Below are 19919 nucleotides of genomic sequence, written 5' to 3' on the forward strand. Positions count from 1 at the left end.
ACTGGCCAGGATTAGAGGTAGTCAGAGTGAGAAGGGACAATTTCCCTGCAGTCAAAGGTTGTATTGGCCGCAGACTGAGAGTACTCTAGGTTCTAATGGAGCTGGAAGAACTTTAGGGGTAGGCAGCTCTCTGCTGATTCCCAAAGCCCAAACCAGAGTATACAAGTTCCTGCTTCCTACAGATGGTTCAAACATTCTGGTCAGGCTGAGCCCCCAGAGACAGCATGGTGTAAGGGAAACTCTACTAGCAGGCCCAGGTTCAACTATTAACTACCATTTTCCCACCATGTAGTTTCATACAAATTACTTAAATCATTGGAGTCTCCGTTTGTTTTACCTGGAAAATGGAAACCATAAGGCCCACTTCACAAGATCGTGGTGAAGATTAAACAGCATTAATGTTTGTGAGGGCCTATCATGATCATTCATTCATTCCACAGATAGGTATGTAGCACCTACCACATGCCAGACACTGTTTTAAGTATTGGTGAGACAGCAAGAAGTTCATGCCCTCATGATATTTACAGTTAGTGTAGATGCCAATGAAAAAGTAAATGATTGGCTACAATTATAATTCCAGGTCAATATAATTCCAGGTGCTAGGAAGATACTGATTCTTGTTGGTCTAAAGCTTAAGTTTTGTTGAACCACAAAGGGGGAAACACAGCCTGGGTTTAAGCAAGGTGGGAGGTCAGGTAAGAAGCAATGGTGTAAAGCTAAAATCTGCAAAGGACAACCCCAGGGTGAACCAGGAAAAATAAAATCCACTCTAAGTTAAGAGATGCAGAGGATAAGTGTCCGTTTTGTCCTTGGATCCAGGTAAAATGAAAACAAAGTTAAAGAATGAAATATTTACCCTCAGAAGTCCCATCCACAGTCCACAAAGATCCAAGTTTTAAAATAGAAAATACTACTGCATGTATTTTATGAAAAACTCCAAGTGGAAGTTTTGAAGTAGTCCTATGGCTTAGTGGACCTATATAATTAGCAAGAGCAAACACAGGGCATCTGTGAGCTAACCTACACCAAATCAGGGCCAAAAAATTTGCTGGAGATAAAGTTCCAAGGAACCTGAGCTCACAGTAGAAACACAAATCTCTAAATATGTGATGAAACCAGGAGCAAGAATAAGCAGAAACAACGAACTACATAATTAGTCATATAAAGACTGCAGAGATTAGAAACAACAGACATTCAGATATGGAATATAAAATAAATGTGTTTGAAAAAAGAAAATAATCCATTAAAAGTATGTGAAAAAAACATGGGACTTTCAAAACTGTCACACACACACATTTTCTAGATATGGAATAGAAATTAGAAATAAATTGAAATTGAAATGTAATGAACAGAACGACATATTAGATCCAGTTACCAAGACAATATGTGAACTGGAAGACAGATTTGAAGAAATTACCAGAAGGCATCATAGAAAAAGTAAATCATGGGAAATATATATAAAGACATTGAGGAATGTGGAAAATAGAGTGAAAAGATCTAAAATACTTCTAGAGTTCCAAAAAGGGAAAATAAAGAAGATGGAGAACAGAAATATTAGAAGAGGTAGTGGTGAGGGATTATCTCGAATGTATAAAAGATGCCAATTCTCAGATGCTGGACACCCAGCAAATTCAAAGCAAGATAAATTAAATCCATGAAAACTATGTACCACATAGTTAAATGTAGGATACCAAAGACAAAGAGAAGTGCTAACCGCAGTTTAGGGTAGATTGAAAATAAAAGAACAAATTAGATCCACAGATGAAAGTTTACCAGAAGCAAGGAGAGTCAAAAACATGTTGAATGCATCTTGGAAGTATAGGGGAAAAGTAATTAAACACCTCAAATCCCATATTCACTAAAGTACCTTTCAAGAAAGAGGGATAAGGGTGTTTTCACATGTTTACTTCTAATAGAGTCATGTTAAAGGAATTTTTAAAGATGTATTTGAGGAAAAGGAAAATGATCTAGGAGGAAGGTGTGAAATATAAGTGCAATTAATAATGATGCAGTTAATATGGGTAAGTCTAAATGAACCATAGCTGGATAAAACAATAAAATAATACCTAAGATGTAGAATTAAAAAAATCATGATGAAACTAAAATAATGGACAGAAATATCATATAATTCAGGAGAGAATGATTTGCAACTAAAATGCTCTAAAACCTTTTGTTTGGGAGATCTTCTGTTTTAATAACAAATATATTAAATACAGAATTTGTTAAGTTAAATATGTTAAAGTTTCTAGGCACCCACCAAGAATAGAAAAACAGAGCACATATCCAAGCTAAAATTAACAACTCAGGAAACAACAGATGTTGAGGAGGATGTGGAGAAAGGGGAACCCTCCTACACTGTTGGTGGGAATGCAAACTGGTGCAGCTACTCTGGAAGACAGTATGGAGGCTCCTCAAAAAATTGAAAATTGAAAATTGTAGAGCTACCCTACAACCCAGCAATTGCACTACTAGGTATTTATACAAAGGTAAAAACGTAGTGATTCGAAGGGGCACATGCACTCCAATGTTTATAGCAGCAATGTCCACAATAGCCAAAATATGGAAAGAGCCCAGATGTCCATCAACAGATGAATGGATAAAGAAGATGTGGTGTATATATACATACAATAGAATATTACTCAGCCATCAAAAAGCATGAAATCTTGCCATTTGCAATGACGTGGATAGAACTAGAGGGTATATGCTAAGTGAAATAAGTCAGTCAGGGAAAGACAAATATCATATGATTTCACTCATATGTGGAATTTAAGAAACAAAACAGATGAATATAGAGGAAGGGAAGGAAAAATAAGATGAAAACAGAGGGAGACAAACCATAAGAGACTCTTAACTCTAAGAAGTAAACAGGGTTGCTGGAGGGGAGGTGGGTGGGGGAATGGGGTAACTGGGTGATGGGCATTAAGGAGGCACTTGATGTAATGAGCACTGGGTATTATATGCAGCTGATGAATCACTAAATTACCTCTGAAACTAATAATACATTATATGTTATTTAAATAGAATTTAAATAAAAAAATACAAGTTTTTAAAAACAACAAAAAAAGAAAAACAGAGTGCATATTCAAAGAATCCAAAGAAAAACAAAAAAAGGGTAGGGTGAGAAAAAAGAAAAAACTAGAGAGAATAAAATAATATGGTAGTAATGAATTCAAATTATTTCAGCAATCAATGAATCTAACAACCAATGTGACAAAAGGTATATAAGAACCTTACAGAGAAGATTATAAAATCTAACTAAAAGATATTAAAGAACATTTAAATAAATGGAAAAATCCACTAAGTTCATGGGAGGGGAGACCCAATATCATAAAGATGTCAGATCTTTCCATATTGATCTATAGGTTTAAAATATCTATAATCTGGGGTACCTGGCTGGCTCATTCAGGAGAGTATGAGACTCTTGATCTCAGGGTCATGAGTTTGAGCCCCACATTGGGTATAGAGATTACCAAAAAAATAAAAAAATAAACTTGAAAAAATCTATAATCAAAATCTTATTTTTTGTGTGTGTATAAAATGCAAGCTGATTATAAAATCTATATGGAAGAGTGAAAGCCAAGAAAAATCAAGAAAGCCAAGATGAGACATACCTTACCAGATATCAAGACTTTAAAAATGCTACTGTAATTAAAATTGTGTATTATTGACATAGGGATGAACAAATATTTCAATGGAACAGAGTAGAAAAACTGAAAACAGATCTATCTAAATGTAGATCCTTGATGAATGAAAGAACTACTATTATACATCAGTTGGGGAAGGGATGCCCTTGTATTTTATTTTTATTTTTATTATTTTTTTAGGAAAGAAGAAAAAGAAAGTTTGTAATCATTATTTCATGTTTGTTCATCCTGTTCTCTTTATACCTGGACCACATCTCCATCATCTGCCTCTTCATTGAGACTTCTCCTAACTACCTCAACAAAAAGCAATCTCTCTCTCTCTCTTTTTGTTAACACACTGGGAATGAATCAATCAGTCACTTCTCTCCTCACACAGTTCAGGTACCTCCATTCTATCCTTTTGTTCATTAAAAAGAAATAGGTAGACATTTAATGCTCTAACGGTGACAGAGTGGTGTAGAAAGAAGTCTGAATTATCTGGTGATTCATTATTTTGGATAAGAACATATCTGAACTTGATAGTAATGTAGGGGTCAAAAACTGTGAGTGCCAGAGTTTTACTCACTTAAAATGCAGAAATACAAAGCATGGCATTCATGGCCCAACTAATGATTCCCCTAATTTATTATAAATAAATATATTTAGTATTCACCACATACAGTTAAATTATAAATGAGATATTGTAGGCACCTGAATAAAAACAAAAGAGAAGATAATTTCTGTCCTTGAAGTATTTATGAGCTAAAAATAAATAATTATAAGACAAAATAATATAAGTGCATAAAGTGGCACAAAATGCTGTGGCCTTTGGTAAGGCATAGGTGGGGATCGGGTAGCCTCGGACAAGGCTCACTTATGATGTCATTAAGCTGACTGAGCTATTACTGAAGGCTTATTAATATATTGACAAGATTGGGCAAGGTGTCAAGGTTAAAAAATATAGGATACAGGGATAGGGTAACAGTAGGTTAAACACGGAATGTATGGGATATAGTAGAACTTCTAATTTGTCTAGGTGTGCATTACCAGGGATGCTATTGCTAGTTTGTGCAGGATAATTCCTTATTTTGTGGGATTATCCAAAACATTGTAGGAAGTTCAGTACTCATTTGAGAAGAGAAGAAATGACAGTATCTCTCTGCTTAGAACCACTGGGACGTATGATGCTCAGTGCGAGGTATCACTGGAAAATATACCACTGATCATTTGGGATTCCAGGATGACATAATTTCACTTAATTTTAGAGGTAATGGAGAATTACTGGTGGTTTTAAAGTAGGGTAATGATATCATTGGAGTTCTATAGAAGGAAGGTTATTTGCTGGTAGTAGAGGGTTAAGTGGACTAAGGTCACAAGGAAGCTAGGATGGGAGAGAAGTTTAAAGACAAAGGAAGCAGAGCAGTTGAGGTGGGACATAGAGACTGGGGGTTAACTGTGTGTGTGTATGTGTGTGTGTGAGAGAGAGAGATTGAGAGAGAGAGGCTGGAGCTATGGATTGTATGAAATCACAAGAAAACTCATGAAGATGAGAGAAGCAAGGTAGGAGGAGTTTAAAGTGGTCATAAGCTTGTTGCTGAGACTGCTGATTGTGGTGAGCTGGCAAGAGAAATAAAGTGGGAATGAAGAAGGGAAGGAAAGAAAAGAGCACATTTAAGGAGACTGAGGGAAGTTTCAGTACAAAGAAGCATGTAGGAGAGGTGATAGATTAAAAAGGGGAGCACTGACCTTTGGTGATAAGGAGGAGACCCTATTGCTCCTACTTGATAAACATTCTGCTCCAGGACAGCAAATGGCCACAACCCCCTCACCACTCTCCTTTTCTTCATTCCTCCTAGGAACATCAGTTTCAGGGTGCTATCATCTTACACAATTGCTGCATTCCGGGAAAACTATGTGTAAATTAAAATTTTATAACTTACATTCAACTTTTATAAGTTGAATTGCATTCCAAGTGGACTAGGCAAGCTTTCTATTTAAAGGAACCCTTTGATGGACCCTTTGGTAATGTGAGAAATTAATTCCAAATGCATCTGTTTTACAGTTGCTGTCCCTGGATCTCTGGTTTTCTTCTCCTGGACAGCTAACTAGGTCATAGCATTCTATTCTCAGAGCCCAGCCCCACACAAACACTAATTGGTTTTCGCATCTGAAAGGTTGTGTATCGCTTTGTCATTTCTAAATTTACATGATGTAATCCATGCACAAGATGGGAGAGATTTCATACCCAGTGGGAGGGGCAAGAGCCACATGCTTAGTTTTCCAAATATATCTAGAGACACACAATATTTTAAGAGGCAGGACTTCAGGAGCGCCTTCCTCAATCTCAGATTGCAACAATTGGTGGTTTCAGTGGCAACTAGTAGATCCCTATCAACTGTGGAGAAAGTAATCTGACAATTTCTCACCTTGACATGTATTTTGTGAAGGAAAACAATAACCATTAAAAACCAATATGCAAATAAACAACAACCAAAACCCCCCATCAAATCATGCGTTATAAAACTACAGGCTGTGAACTTCATAACCCAAAACTGAAAAGTAAATGTACCATTTTTAAGACATTGTGGAGGGCTGCGAGGCCCAGAATTGGGAGCATTACATTAGTCAGGACCACAGGCCAAATCTTGTTCGTATTTTAAAAGCACGATGCCAGGCTAAAAATTACACCTTGTTCTTTTAAGAAGTCAGAATGCCCCTCAGATCAGCAGTCACCTGCACATTGTAAGAATTTCTGGGAGAGACCCCACAGGTAATCAACCTTCAAAATGCTGTCCTTTGGTCACAGCTGCTGTGTCACCTCTGCCCTCACTTTCCTCTTCCGCGTATCCCATTGGTTGCATCCCCTCCCCCCAAAGTGACGGGCAGGTTAGCACTTCGGCATCCCCTTCTAGCCTGCCTCTCCTACTTGGCGGTATGTTGCAATCATCTCGGAAAGTTCGCTTTTATGTATTTTTTTTTTTTCCATCTGAGAAACTTTAAAAGCTTCTGATGTCTGGGTGCCACGCCCCTGGGTTTGGATGTAATTGGCCCTGGGCATTGGTACTTGTAAAAGTTCGCCAGGTGATTCTCCTGTGCGGCCCAAGTTGCGAGCCGCTGTCTTCCAGGTTGTTGAACTCGTGGCCCTGCTGGCGTTACCCCATCCATTCCCGTTCCCATAGCCTCAGGCTCTTTGACTTTAAGGACCTATCGATCTCTGGTATCGCTGGCTCTGTCTTTCATAATAAAAGCTGAGAAGGCAGGCGGAGGAGAAGTAGCTGAATTCTTTCCCTCACTGGCTTCCAGAAGAAGCTGGAAGAAGTCCAGCAAATACAAGTATTGGCAAAATATATCAAGCTTCTGAAAAGTGCCAGCTCCTGTGCCAGGGACATTCAGAAAGCACTGAAGAGCCTCTGGTGAGAATTTCAGCTCTGCCTCCACAAACTTAGGAAAGGTACTTCTCCTTCCTGAGGCTCAGTTTTCTCATCTATAAAAATCGGAGTACCTACTTCCTGAGCCTAACTTAGATGACTACTTGCAGGGTCTGAAATAGCGCGCAGCATGCAGTAGGCACTCAACAGTGACAGGTATATACATGGAAAGCATAGCGAAAATAGTTAAAGCTTTTTCACTGATTATGTTCTGAATTAATAACAATTATGATTTACTGAGCCCATTTATCCAATTCTTTAACTATGAAACAAATGTGTATTACCTATCAACTTTATGCCAGCCATACTGCTAGATACTAGGGATATGGTTATGAATAAAATACACATGATTCCTACCGTAGTATATCTTACAGCTTAGCCGAACGCTTTACCTATTTCTGGAGTTGATTTCAGGCAGTCCAGAGATTGAACTTGCTAGAGGGACGGTACAACTAACAAATGGACCTTCCATGTACCCTCACAGCAAATACTCAGGATGTACTATATTGTTAAGAGAAATCTGAACCAAGTAGAGAGACAAAGACTCAGCAGAGTTCTGTAACAGTTGTGAAGGGCCAGAAAAGCTGTAAGAAGCCTTAGGAGACTATCAAAAGGAAAATCTCAAAGACCTGATGGGTTTTTCCCACACCCATTTGGGCAGTTTTATGAACAGTGGTATATTTCTCTGGGTTCTTGAAGGTGCTCTTGGGAGCACAGCTGGGCCCCCATGCTGTGTAGCTGTGCACGTGTTGTAAGGTGTATGATTTCGCTACACTACGGGAACTTGTATTTTTTGGTTGGGTCTCCTGGCACCTTTTAATCAATCACCCACTCCCGTGACGATACTGCCTCGCTCAAGAGCAATCCTAAAAGCTGGTATTATTATGTCTATTTTACATATAAAACTTAAGTTACTTGCCCAAGGTCATTGCGCTGGTAAATGGCGAAGCTGAGATTGAACCTCAGGTCTGTATGATTCCACAACTCATGCTCCTAAGCTCTGCTTCAAAGTAGACAGACTTCAGGGGACTGTGTTTTGGAAATACCAAAATCTGACTGTTCAGAGAATTAATTTTAAAACCACAAGTAAAGAATAAGAAGAGCAGATGGAACTAGCAGACGATGCTGTGACTGAACCTAATCTAATCTTGGCCTATGGGCCTCTTATGAAATTATATAAGAGACTGGAATCTAATAAAGAATTGTGTCCAGTTTGCCCGGTTATCAATCAAACCTACTGATACTTAATTTTATGACATTCTGTAGATTAAAGGCTTCATGATTCAGATTCCCATCTCTTCATAGCTGCAGCTGCAACTCTTTCGTTAGACTAAGAATATAATAAATAGCTATAGCTAAAAAACCCACATTAGCAATTTGTGTATGGTGTAAGATCCTTGCTAACTCCAGATAATCTTTCTCCACCTTCAGGATAAAGCTTTTTACTGTGATGATGGGATGCGTGAGTGATTGTGGAAGCATTTATGTGTGTGTAAGAGTATACATGTATAGCAACTCATGTGCAAATGCTCTGGAGCTCTTGTGAAAGAACAGAGATTTTAAGCCAGTTTTTCCAGACTTCCATGGGTTGCAGTATATACTTTCTATGGTATCCATCCAGCTCACAAGTGACTGCTTTTGCCATGCCCCATCCAGAATAGGGGTACCTGGCAGCCCTGTTTATATTAATGAAATATGACCCCACTGCCACTCCGGCCACACTTGTTTAGACCAGGGGTGGCCATTTGATCCAAAAAGGGCCAATCGCATTCTCTCGTAGGGCAGACTGCATTTATTCCTAATTCATTATGCTTTCTGTATCCATGCCCTTTGCCAAGTGACTCTGCAGTTCCTTCCACTAGAGGCTGAGTATATGTTATTTTCTCTCCCTATTGGATATTGGACTCAGCTATGTGACTTGCCCATGGAATGCCATGGGGTGCAACTTGAACATAAGCCTTAAGTGGGCATGTGAAGTTGGGCCTGTCCTCTTGAGTTCCTAGCCTTTGTCCATGAGAAGAACATGTCTCAGGTAGCTGCTGGTCCAAAGACAGGGAGAGACATGTGGGACAGACCGGGTTAAAACCTGTGCTCCGTCAAGCCACCTACAACCAGCCCACAGACACATGAGCAAGAAATAAGTACTTATGATTATATATCCTTGGATGCTGGTATGGATTTTATAGAGAATTATTATAGCAAAACATAACTGATATATCTCTGCTTGAAACTTTACAGTTAAGCTGAGAGACAAAGAGACTGTCTATTGGGAACTGGGGCATGTAAATGGTAGAGTTCACTATGGAAGAATGTTGAACTTTTTTTTTTCTCTTTTTCTGACTTGCTCCTTCGCTTAAGTTTTTTTGTTTGTTTTTTCCCCTTTTTTGGCTCTTTTTTTTGAGGTAAACTTCACATGACATACAATTAATCATTTTAAAGTGAACAATTCAGTGGCCGTTAGTACATTCACAGTGTTTTACAACCACCTCTATCTAGTTCCAAAATAGTTTCATCACCCCAAAATAAAACCCTGTAATCATTAAGCCGTTACTCCTAATTTCTCTCTCTCCCCAGCCTCTGGCAACTACCAGTCTGCTTTGTTTTTATTTTTTAATTTTTAAAAATTTTTAATGGATTTATGTATTCCCTATTATGGACTGAGTTGTGTACCCCTCCCATCAAATCCATACATTGAAGCACTGACCCCTTATGTGACTGTATTGGAGAGAGGGCCTTTACGGAGGCGACTAAGGTTAGATGAGGTCAGAAGAGTGAAGCCCTGATTCCCGTAGGACGGACACCTTTATAAACAGGTGGAAAGATTGCAGCACTCTCTTTGCCATGTGAGAACATAGGGAGAAGGCTGCCGTCGGCAAGCCGGGAAGATGGGCATCTGTAAGTCCCACCAGAGCCTGACCATGCTGGCACCCTCATCCCAGATTGTCAGCCTCCACAGCGAGAGAATACATTTCTGTTCTTTAAACCATCCAGTCTATGGTATCTTGTTATGGCAGCCTGAACTGACTCACACACTTATTCTTAAGGATATTCATATAAATAGGATCATATAATATGTGGTCTCTGTGCCTGGCTTGTTCCCAACGAAGGCATATTTTCCAGGTTCATCCGTGTTGTAGCATGTATCAGTATGTCATTCCTTTTCATGACTGAAGAATATTTTATTATGTGCATACCACATTTTGTTTATCTGCTCATCTGTTAATGGATATTTGGGTTGTTTCCGGCTTTTGGCTGTTGTGAATAGGGCTGCTATAAACATTTGAGTACAAGTATTTGAGTACCTGTTTTTCATTCTTTTGAGTATATACTGGGGAGTGGAATTGCTGGGTCATAGCGTCATCCTCGGTATGCTGAACTTTTGTGGTGCTCAGATCCTCAAAGCTGTTTCTTGGTTCCTACACAAGGAATCCTTCCTAGGATGCCATAAGATAACCCCAAAGTACTTTCAACAAATTCCTTTTGTTGCTGTAGCTAGACAGTTCTCACTTAAGCTAGAGGTAACTGCTGTTACTTGAAACTTAGAAATCTAATCTAAACAAATAAATAATAGAATTTCTATTTTTTGGTCCTATAACATTAATAGAATCTTATAAGAAAAATGGGCTAAAAACTCTTACTTCAAAGTTGCCATAGGGGTGGTAAATCCCCCATTGATACTAACCAAATCAGGTGACAATCTTGATGGGATTCTGGTTAACTGGACCATGAGATTGTTGCTTAGATTGCCACTCACCTTTGGGACCAGGCGGCACAGGACCTCGCATTCAGAGCATATTCCAATTCAAAACGACTCCTTAATGCTGCCACGTGGCTCCGGCCAGGCCCTCCCCGGCTCACCAGGCAGTCAGAGGAAGAGGAAGGTGAGAGAGACCCGCTGCTGTTACTTGATGCGGGAGACATCAGCTGAGTGAAGAAGGGGTAGTTTCAGTCCTTTCATAAATCCAACAGGCTTAAGCATAGAATAGAATATGGATTTATTTTAACTTTCTATTCTAGGATTTCTCATATTTTAATTTCTATTCATCTCAGCTTGCTTCCGGCTTTTCCTATCGGCCTCTGATGGCAACACATGGCTAGCTTAATTTACTTTTTTGACCCAGTTCTATGCTGAGAGCTGGCCCATTCAACTTATACTCATCTTTCAGAAAACATGGTATGCTCAAATCAGATTCATAACATGGATATTTAGAAGGTGATTATTTGATGGTTAAAAGATTACATTTTTCACTATGCTGATGAGATTCATGGCAGAGTTCCTTTAAACTGTAGCTTAAAATTATCCCCTTTATATGAAATTATTTCCTTTATGTAAAATGAATTTACACACTTTTCCAAGAATACATCCATTTTATAAAATGAAGGATGCTTTAATGTCTGGCAAGCATGAGGACTAAAGAGAGTTGTTGGGGGAGAATTTTTAAAAATAGTTACAAATAGTTAAGTTTAGCTAGAAAATAGAAGAGTATGAGGGAAGAAAATGAGAAAGAGAAGAAAAAAAAATAGGAGATTCTTGAATTTCTGACGACCTTGCTGTTTACCTAACCCAACTGAGAACACTAGTGCTTTGACATTATAATCTCATAAGACATGTCAACAGTAGATTTTGGTTTAAAAATAAAATATATGTAAATTCTAGGCTCTTCACAGTAGCCAAGACATTACTGAGTAAAGCTCTGAGGATCATGTGATGTCAGTGTTGAAATGAACCTTCAAACTCTTCAATGATTGAAACTCTTCTATGCCCCTTTTTCAAGTTAGCTATGCAAGCTGATGGGGAGTCTCCAGTGATGGGGACCTCACTGTGTCCAGATCCGTTCATTTACCTTAGGACAACTCTGACAATTAGGAAGTTCTTTCTCCTAAAAAACCAAACCATAATTACACTTCATTTCCATCTGTTGGCCCATAGAGAACAAGGCCAATCCTTTCACCATACGATCATTGTTCAGATGTTTAAAAAACAGCTCTTGGGCTCATCCTAATTTTCTCTTCTCTGGGACAAGCATCTCTGGTTCCTTTAATTGGTTCTCACATACATGATTTTCAATCCATTCATCATTCTGATCTCTCTTCCCTAAAATTTGTGTTCCAGTTATAATTATCCCTTTAAAAGGATATAACTGGGTACTATTTTGTTTGGCCATCTCAGAAGAGAGAGGAATGATACCCATCCTTTATTTTGTGGCAAGACAGCTACTTCACATTCTAACTCCCAAAGAGCTTATTATCTACTAACATGCATGATGCTCCTAAACCATATCTCCACCATTTGATATTCTTACTATTATTTCTCTGACTCTGGTATGTGATATTATATTAATTCTTGTTAGACATGTCCTATCATTTTATCTTCCAACATATGGAATTTTACAAATCAAGCCCCTTAAACCTGATCCTGGGCCATTATTTAGTGCAGTCCAGTCCAGCAAGTTCTCTTTGCATATAGAGTATGCAAGAGAGTATACTTCATCTTCTCTACTGGTGGAGATTGTGCTAAGAGGCTTGGTCAATATAAGAAGCCATACTGGTTTAGGAGATCCTACCATTGTCTCTGTATCTGGAATCCACTCTCTCATCTAATTGGCTACGTCCCCAGGCTTGGAGCAGTTTTGCCCTGTGAAACACAAAGGTTCAAAGTGAGAGGACACTTGGAGCTTAAGCTTTAAAAGTGTCTCTCAACATTCAAGGCCTCCGGCAGATGCTCTTGTTAGTAGGGACTGCTAAAGCCCCACGAGTTATACTATTACTTTTCTCTGCTTTGTATGTTTCAGGACTGAAGAGAAGGGAATGGACGTTTAGTGTCCAAAGACTGAAGCTGCGTCCTACATAAAAGACTTCCTTTTTAGAAGTTTCATTAAAGAGTTATGAGACAGCCAATAGCTGCAGGCTGCAATTGAAGACCTGGAACCCTTTCCCAGTAAACTGGGTTCTAGTGACTCTAAGCTGAGTTTTTTTTTTTTGTTTTTTGTTTTATTTTTTTAGGGGAAAAAAATGGATGGTTCCACTTTGGGATTTAGTTGTGCAGTCTCAGGTTGATGCTGTTTCTCCTGTTTTGCCCCTTCCCATCATATACACATGTATTTGTGAGTCAGTATGTGTGATGTCCACCCCCGTCTCTTGCAGCCCTCATTTGCATTGGGAATATATTATTATTTTTGAATTAGTGCTCATGTGTTAGCTTCTTTGCTTATTTTCAAATGCTATCTCCTGACCAGGTGTATAGAAAATTAAGGCAATTAGAGAGAAAATTAAAGCAAACAGCTCCTTGATATTAAGGGAAGAAAATTCCATTAGGCTGATTACCAACATATATCACTTTATGCAACATATGTGCGGTATAAAAGCAATGCATCCCAATTAATTTATGCACTAATTTTAGTGATAATTTCCCTTTCTTATTGAGCATAGACAGTGGCTTAATATTTTAACTTACATTTCACTGTATGTAGGAACTTTTGTATAGAAAAAAGTTGATTTAAATAATTACCTTCTAACATATTTGCTGTACTTTCAAATTTTTACATATTAATTTTTTCAAGCTGGGCTTGCCTGTGCCCATTTGCCTGACTGATTATTTGTTGGAAGGCCCAAATTCATGCTGAATTTGTCTTTGTCCCTATAGATTCAGTGAGTCCACCCTAGAAACTTAATGAACACGGTAAATATATGAATGAAGTTATAGACCTTCATACCTACTTTCTACAAGCAACCCCATACCTATTCCCCAACACCCTTGGATATTCAAGATTTTTTATGGACGTATTTCAGAAGCTAAAGTTCTTACCTCAATGTTGCAGAGACACTCTTCTAACTTGGTAACAACTTCAGAAAATTCGGGTCTTCCCTGTAAATAAAGAAAAGACTTTTTCCCCCAAAGAATAAAAGGGAGGTAACTCTCTTTGGATTTTAAAATTGGGTATTTGCATTTGTAAAGGATGAGATTAACAATAAAGTATATTTTTATTTAAAATACACTTGTATTGAAGTGTTAATTGAATGTTCATTTGCCTTTCAGGGAGGGATGTTGAGTCTCCTGATAAGAGTTTTAAGTCAGAATTTGCAACTACATTCAGATAATGAAATAGTGGAAAAGCTTTAATTAGCTTTGCACGCTTTTAAATGGCAGGTTTTCCTCTTCAAAATGAAAAGAATAAAAGTGAATACTAGAAACTGTTAACTATCTCAGTGCCTTATAATATACTGCACAATGTGTCGTAGGAAAAGAACTGCTAAAGCAAATTTTATAATTAGCTTCATTTTGAAAATGCCATCTCAGATTCAAAGCTAAGATCAATAGAAACCTCATGACTATGCCCTATTTTAGGGGTTAAGATAAGCTTTTTATATTCAAAAGCTGCCATTAAAGATACTGTTCATTATGAACTTCTGTGTCAGATGAGTTTGGTTAAACAAACATTTATTGTGTTCTGATTATATTCCAAACTTTGTTCTAGTTGCTCGGGATATAAAGATGATTATGGATCTATGGAAAAAAATGCTGGGGATTTTAGAAAATGTTGTTCTCTTTGGAAGGATTTATATGCCTCCTTTTGTCAGATCCTAGGGACTATATAACCTATCATTTCTCCTTTATGAAACTTTTACTGCCAGGAGGTGGATAGCCCAATTTAACATTCAGGTGCAGTAACCAACTAATTTAGATTCTTAGTAGAACAATTTCTCCCTTAATATCTAGCCCTCGCCTGAGGACACTGCTTCCCCCAGAGCCCTCTCAAGTGAAAGCTGTTTTTTCTTGCGTATTCCTGGTACCTTTAGGTCCGTGGGGGTGGTGTTGGGGTGAGTGGAGCTCTGGGTCCTCTTTACTGTCATTGCAACTTCCAAATGGCTTCTCCTCTAAAAACCACCAGTTTATGAAGCTATTATACCAGTCACTGTCCCTCATTCTTTGAAGGCATTAGTGTTTGGCTCCCCGTCATGCTAACACTACGAAGTGCTTTTATTATCCATGCTAGTAATCATTAAAATGGCCAGACCTCTAGGTTCCTTTGTCTCCTCTTCTGCCTTGACCTTACACTCCACCTTCCTGGTAGTCACTTAGCTCCTGGGTCCTATCTTAGATCCTGTTACTAACAAGGTCCACAACCCTTCCATGTTTTCATCCTGTCAATTTCCATCAGATCACTATCTAAGCTCAATCTTCTCTCTCTCTAGTTTACTTCTTCTGGAACCCTGACTCCAACAATCTTTAACCACACAAACCATCTTGCCACTTTAAAAAAACCAACTTTCTATTGTGAACATTTTCAAATATACCCTAAAGTATTAGAGAACAATTTAATAAACCTCCATGTATCTATCACTCTGCCTTAAAAACCATGTTTATGCTAATATTGTTCTACGTACATACATATGTCTGCATCTATCTATCTACTTACCTACCTATCATCTAATCTATATCCCTTATTTTTTTGTTCATCTTACCATCTTTTCTTTCTTTTTTTTTGTTTCAAGTTTTTATTTAAATTCTATTTAGTTAACATGTAGTGTAATATTGGTTTCAGGAGTAGAATTTAGTGATTCATCACTTACATATAACACCCAGTGCTCATCACAAGTGCCCTCCTTAATGCCCATCACCCATTTAGCTCATCCCTCACCCACCTCCCTCCATCAACCCTCAGTTTGTCCTCTATAGTTAAGAATCTCTTAATGGTTTGCTTGTTTATCTTACTATCTTTTCACTGTCATTTACTCACCTTGTTTCCTCCCTTACTTAGCTTAGATTTCATTGGCAATCATAATCACTCTCTTCTATACAGCCTCAGCTCCCTTGTCTTATCATGCATTTTGTATACCATTAGAAAAAAAAAAATCCCAATCTTGATTTTTTCTTACTTCAAAATCATGTCCCTCTAACCTGAGGTGGACCCTCAGTACTGCCTAGAGAGCCTATTACACATTTTTGGCTCACTCACTCTCTCACACTCCAGATACCTATTTCGTACCTTCTCCTCTTTCCTCAAATGTCTAATTCCCACTACTACATTGACCACCCACCAATGTCTAAATCCACATAATTTGCCTTCACTCGCATTTCTATGGATGAATTTTGCCTTTCTATCTGAGGTCACTTCCTTCACTGTGTACTGACTCTTAACCCTGCTAATCTACTCAAGGGCATTGCTCTAACAATAATTCCCCTTTCTACTTCTTTTCATCACCAATGTTCCCTTTCTATTGTTTAATCCCATCAACATACAACCATACTATAAATTCTTCCATCTTAAAAAGAAATAAGCAACAAAATAAAACTCTTGACTCCACTTCTTCCTCAAGGTACTGCTCCATTTTCTCTAGTCACCAAAATCGCTCCAAAGAACTGCTTAAATTTGCAGTCTCTTACTTTCCTCCTTCCATGTATCCTCCACCCCAATCAGATTTTCTTCTGTAACACTCTGCTACACCTGCTCTTGTCAAGGATACAAAGGCCTACCTCCTCATTGCTAAATTCAAAAGTTACATCTCAAAGCTCATCTTACTTGGCACTGCATTAAATGCAGATAATCATTCCTTTGTGCCTGAAACATTCTTTAATTGGATTTGGGGTCACTACTTCTCAAGTTGTTCTTTCTCAGTCTCCTCTATTAGTTTCACTTTTCCTTTTCATCTTTAAATTGTGGATTGTACCAGGACTCAAGCTTTGGGTCTCTTCTCATCTCTCTTTAGAGTTAATTTGTTGAGGGTTTAATTCTGTCTCATGGCTTTAAAAAACAACTCCCAATATCTATATCTAGCCCAGTATACTCCCTTAAACTCTAAACTCACATATGCAAATTCTTATATTTATAGTCTTCCCTGCTTCAGTAAATGGCAACTCCATCCTTTCACTTACAGAGGCCCAAAACCAAAGAATAATCTCTGACTTCTCTCTGTCATACTCTTGCTTTTAATCCAGCAGCAAATCATATTCATTCTCCTTCAGAAGGTATCCAGAATCTGAATGAACAGGTAGCATTTATAGTGGATCAACCTTCCCCCAGACAATTATAAGCTCTGGACAAAATGTAAAAGACAGCTACCTAAAGGCAGTAGAGAGGGAACAAAAGCCAGGAGCTTCTGGAGGGGAGTCACTTGGAAGAAAGGAAGGGCATGGAGTTAGTTTTCCATCTTTTTATTTTATTTTTTTTACAAAATTTACCCTAAGGGTAGGCCCCATCTACATCTTAGGGAACAACCAAAATTCTTATGAAAGCCTACAGGTTTGCTTGCTTAAAGAACAGAGGGCAAAATTCAGGGAAATCAGTATATTAGCTATGGTTTTGTAACAAATTATCACAAATTTAGTGGTTTAAAACAGCACCCTTTTATTATCTCATAGTTTCTATGGGCAGGAGTTGAGTGAAAATTAACTGGGTCCTTTGCTCAGGGTCTCACCAGACTAAAATCGAAGTGTCAGCTAGCACTGTGATTCTCATCTGAGGCTCAAGGCCTCTTCCAAGCTCACTGGTTATTGGAATTATTCATTTCCTTGTGGTTGTCTGACTCAGGCTCCTGTTTTCTTGCCAATAGTTGTTTAGGGATGACTCTCAGCTTCTGGAGAATGCTCACAGTTTCTTGCCACATGGTTCCTATAAGTAGCTCACAACAGGGCCATTTGCTTTCTTCCTGGGCAGCAAGGACATGTTTCGCTTCCTTCCACTGTGACCAACTGGAGAAATATTCTCTGCTTTTAAAGAGCCCATCTGATTAGATCAGGCCTACCCAGGAAAATTTTCCTTTTGCCATATGAGGAAACATAATTATAGGAGTAATATTTAATCATATTTGTAGGTTCTTCTCATAATCAAGGGGAGAGGATTATCCTTGGTACGTATACCAGGGGACAGGGATCTTGGGGTCATCCTAGAATCCTGTTTATCATGCATAAGCACTAGAAAATGGGGGAGATTCTGGAAAAAAAGAGTCTAAGAAAGGGAGCCCCAGAATCTGCGTACAAATTCTGTTTAAATCTTTGGCTGGCCTCTGGACCACATATGCATGGAATAGACTCTAAGCAGCTCAGGTAGGTTTAAAGAAGTGAACTGAGATTAGATCTTTTGCCTGATGCAAAGCATTTTTCTTACTATTTTCTTAGACTGGAATTATCTAACTCTTATTCTCTGCCTGTAGAAATCCTCTGCCCTCTTCAAAGCCCAATTCACAAGATACATCCTTCTTAAAGTGTTCAAGTGATTCCACAAAATAATTTTGTACCTTTCTTTAGATTTACTTCATTCTTCCTTGTGCTATAACTAGGCATTTACATGTCTATGCCACTATCTAGAAAGTGTTTTGAGAGTAAGCAGTGGTTTATGTACTTCTGCATACGTAGCATGTTCCATTGCACACGATAGCTTGTTTGAGCTCAAATTGGTTATATTAAATTGCATCATGATAATGAAAAAACTATCCATGATCTACCTCTCTTTTTCATCTAAACCACAATCATCTCTTTCTTCTTTATTATAATTGCCTTGTAAGTACATTTGCTGCTTCTGTTCTTTGCCTATCAAAAGTATTCCCAAAATGGTAGCCGACCTGTAGCTAACATCATATTCCATGGTGAAAAGCTCAATGCTTTTCCTCTAAGTTCAGGAATAAGACAAGAATGTCCCCTCTTGTCACTTTTATTCAACATAGTATTGGAAGTCCTAACTAGAGTAATTAGGTAAGAAAAAGAAATAAAAAGCACCCAAATTAGAAAGAAAGAAGTAAAACTATTTGCAGATGGCATGATATTATATATAGAAAACCCTTGAGACTCCATCAAAAAACTGTTAAAACTAATAAACAAATCCAGTGAAGTTGCAGGATACAAAACCAAATATACAAAAAACTGTTACATTTCTATACACTCATAATGGACTATCAGAAAGAGAAATTAAGAAAACAATATCATTTATAATTACATCAAAAAGAATAAATTACCTAGGAATAAATTTGACTAAGGAGGTGAAAGATCTGTACATTGAAAACCATAAGATGTTGATGAAAGAAATTGAAAAAAACACACAGATAAATGGAAAGATTTTCCATGCTCATGGATTGGAAGAGTTCATATTGTTAAAATGTCCATACTATCTAAAGCAATCTACAGATTCAATGCAATCCCTACCAAAATTCCAAAGGCGTATTTCCACAAAAATAGAACAAAGAATCCTAATATTTGTATGAAACCATAAAAGACTTCAAGTAGCCAAAGCAATCTTGAAAAAGGATAAATCTGGAGGCATAGTGCTCCCTGATTCCAAACTATATTACATAACTATAGTAACCAACACAGTAGCCAAAATTACTCATTTTGTTTGTTTGTTTGTTTATAAGATTTTATTTATTTGAGAGAGAGAGAGAGTGAGAGAGCTCACAAGCAGGGGGAACGGCAGAGGGAGAAGGAGAACCAGACTCCCCGCTGAGCAGGGAGACAAATGATGTAGGGCTCCAGCCCAGGACCCCGGGATCATGACCTAAGCAGAAGGCAGATGCTTCACCGACTGAGCCACCCAGGTGCCCCTAAAATAATCATTTTAAAATGTACTACAGATTAAGTAAAGCCACTCATAAAAGCCCCAATTAGGCTCATCTGATTTGAATACAAAGCAAAACCCTTTCATTCATCTGTAAGGTGCGCAGAGCCCGCCCTCGCTATTGCCTGACTCTCCCTTCCTGCTGTGTCCGGCCATTCTCTCCGCCTGGACTGACCAGTACCTTCACCTTCTCCAGGTCTTTGTTCAAATGTTACTCTATCAGAGAGGTTTTCCTTGTTCACTATATTTAGAACCCCCAAACTAGTGCAATCCGCTCTCTTCCTTGCTTTATTTATTCCATAGCACTTATTACCGGATGACTT

At 38.2% G+C, this 19919-nt stretch overlaps 1 protein-coding gene across 1 annotated transcript in view; it reads right to left on the minus strand.

Annotated features, from left to right (window-relative positions):
• The window catches only part of TNNI3K (TNNI3 interacting kinase), a 303991-nt gene that overhangs the window by 38148 nt on the left and 245924 nt on the right, over positions 1 to 19919 (minus strand). The window contains exons 22-23 of the mRNA XM_078072905.1: positions 13857 to 13916; positions 10806 to 10975 (exon numbers count right to left, since the gene is read on the minus strand). Coding sequence (XP_077929031.1) covers positions 10806 to 10975; positions 13857 to 13916 — 230 coding nt within the window. The remainder of the gene's footprint in view (positions 1 to 10805; positions 10976 to 13856; positions 13917 to 19919) is intronic.

Source organism: Halichoerus grypus, chromosome 5 (genome assembly GCF_964656455.1).
Source record: "Halichoerus grypus chromosome 5, mHalGry1.hap1.1, whole genome shotgun sequence".
In the NCBI taxonomy this organism is placed as follows: Eukaryota; Metazoa; Chordata; class Mammalia; order Carnivora; family Phocidae; genus Halichoerus; species Halichoerus grypus.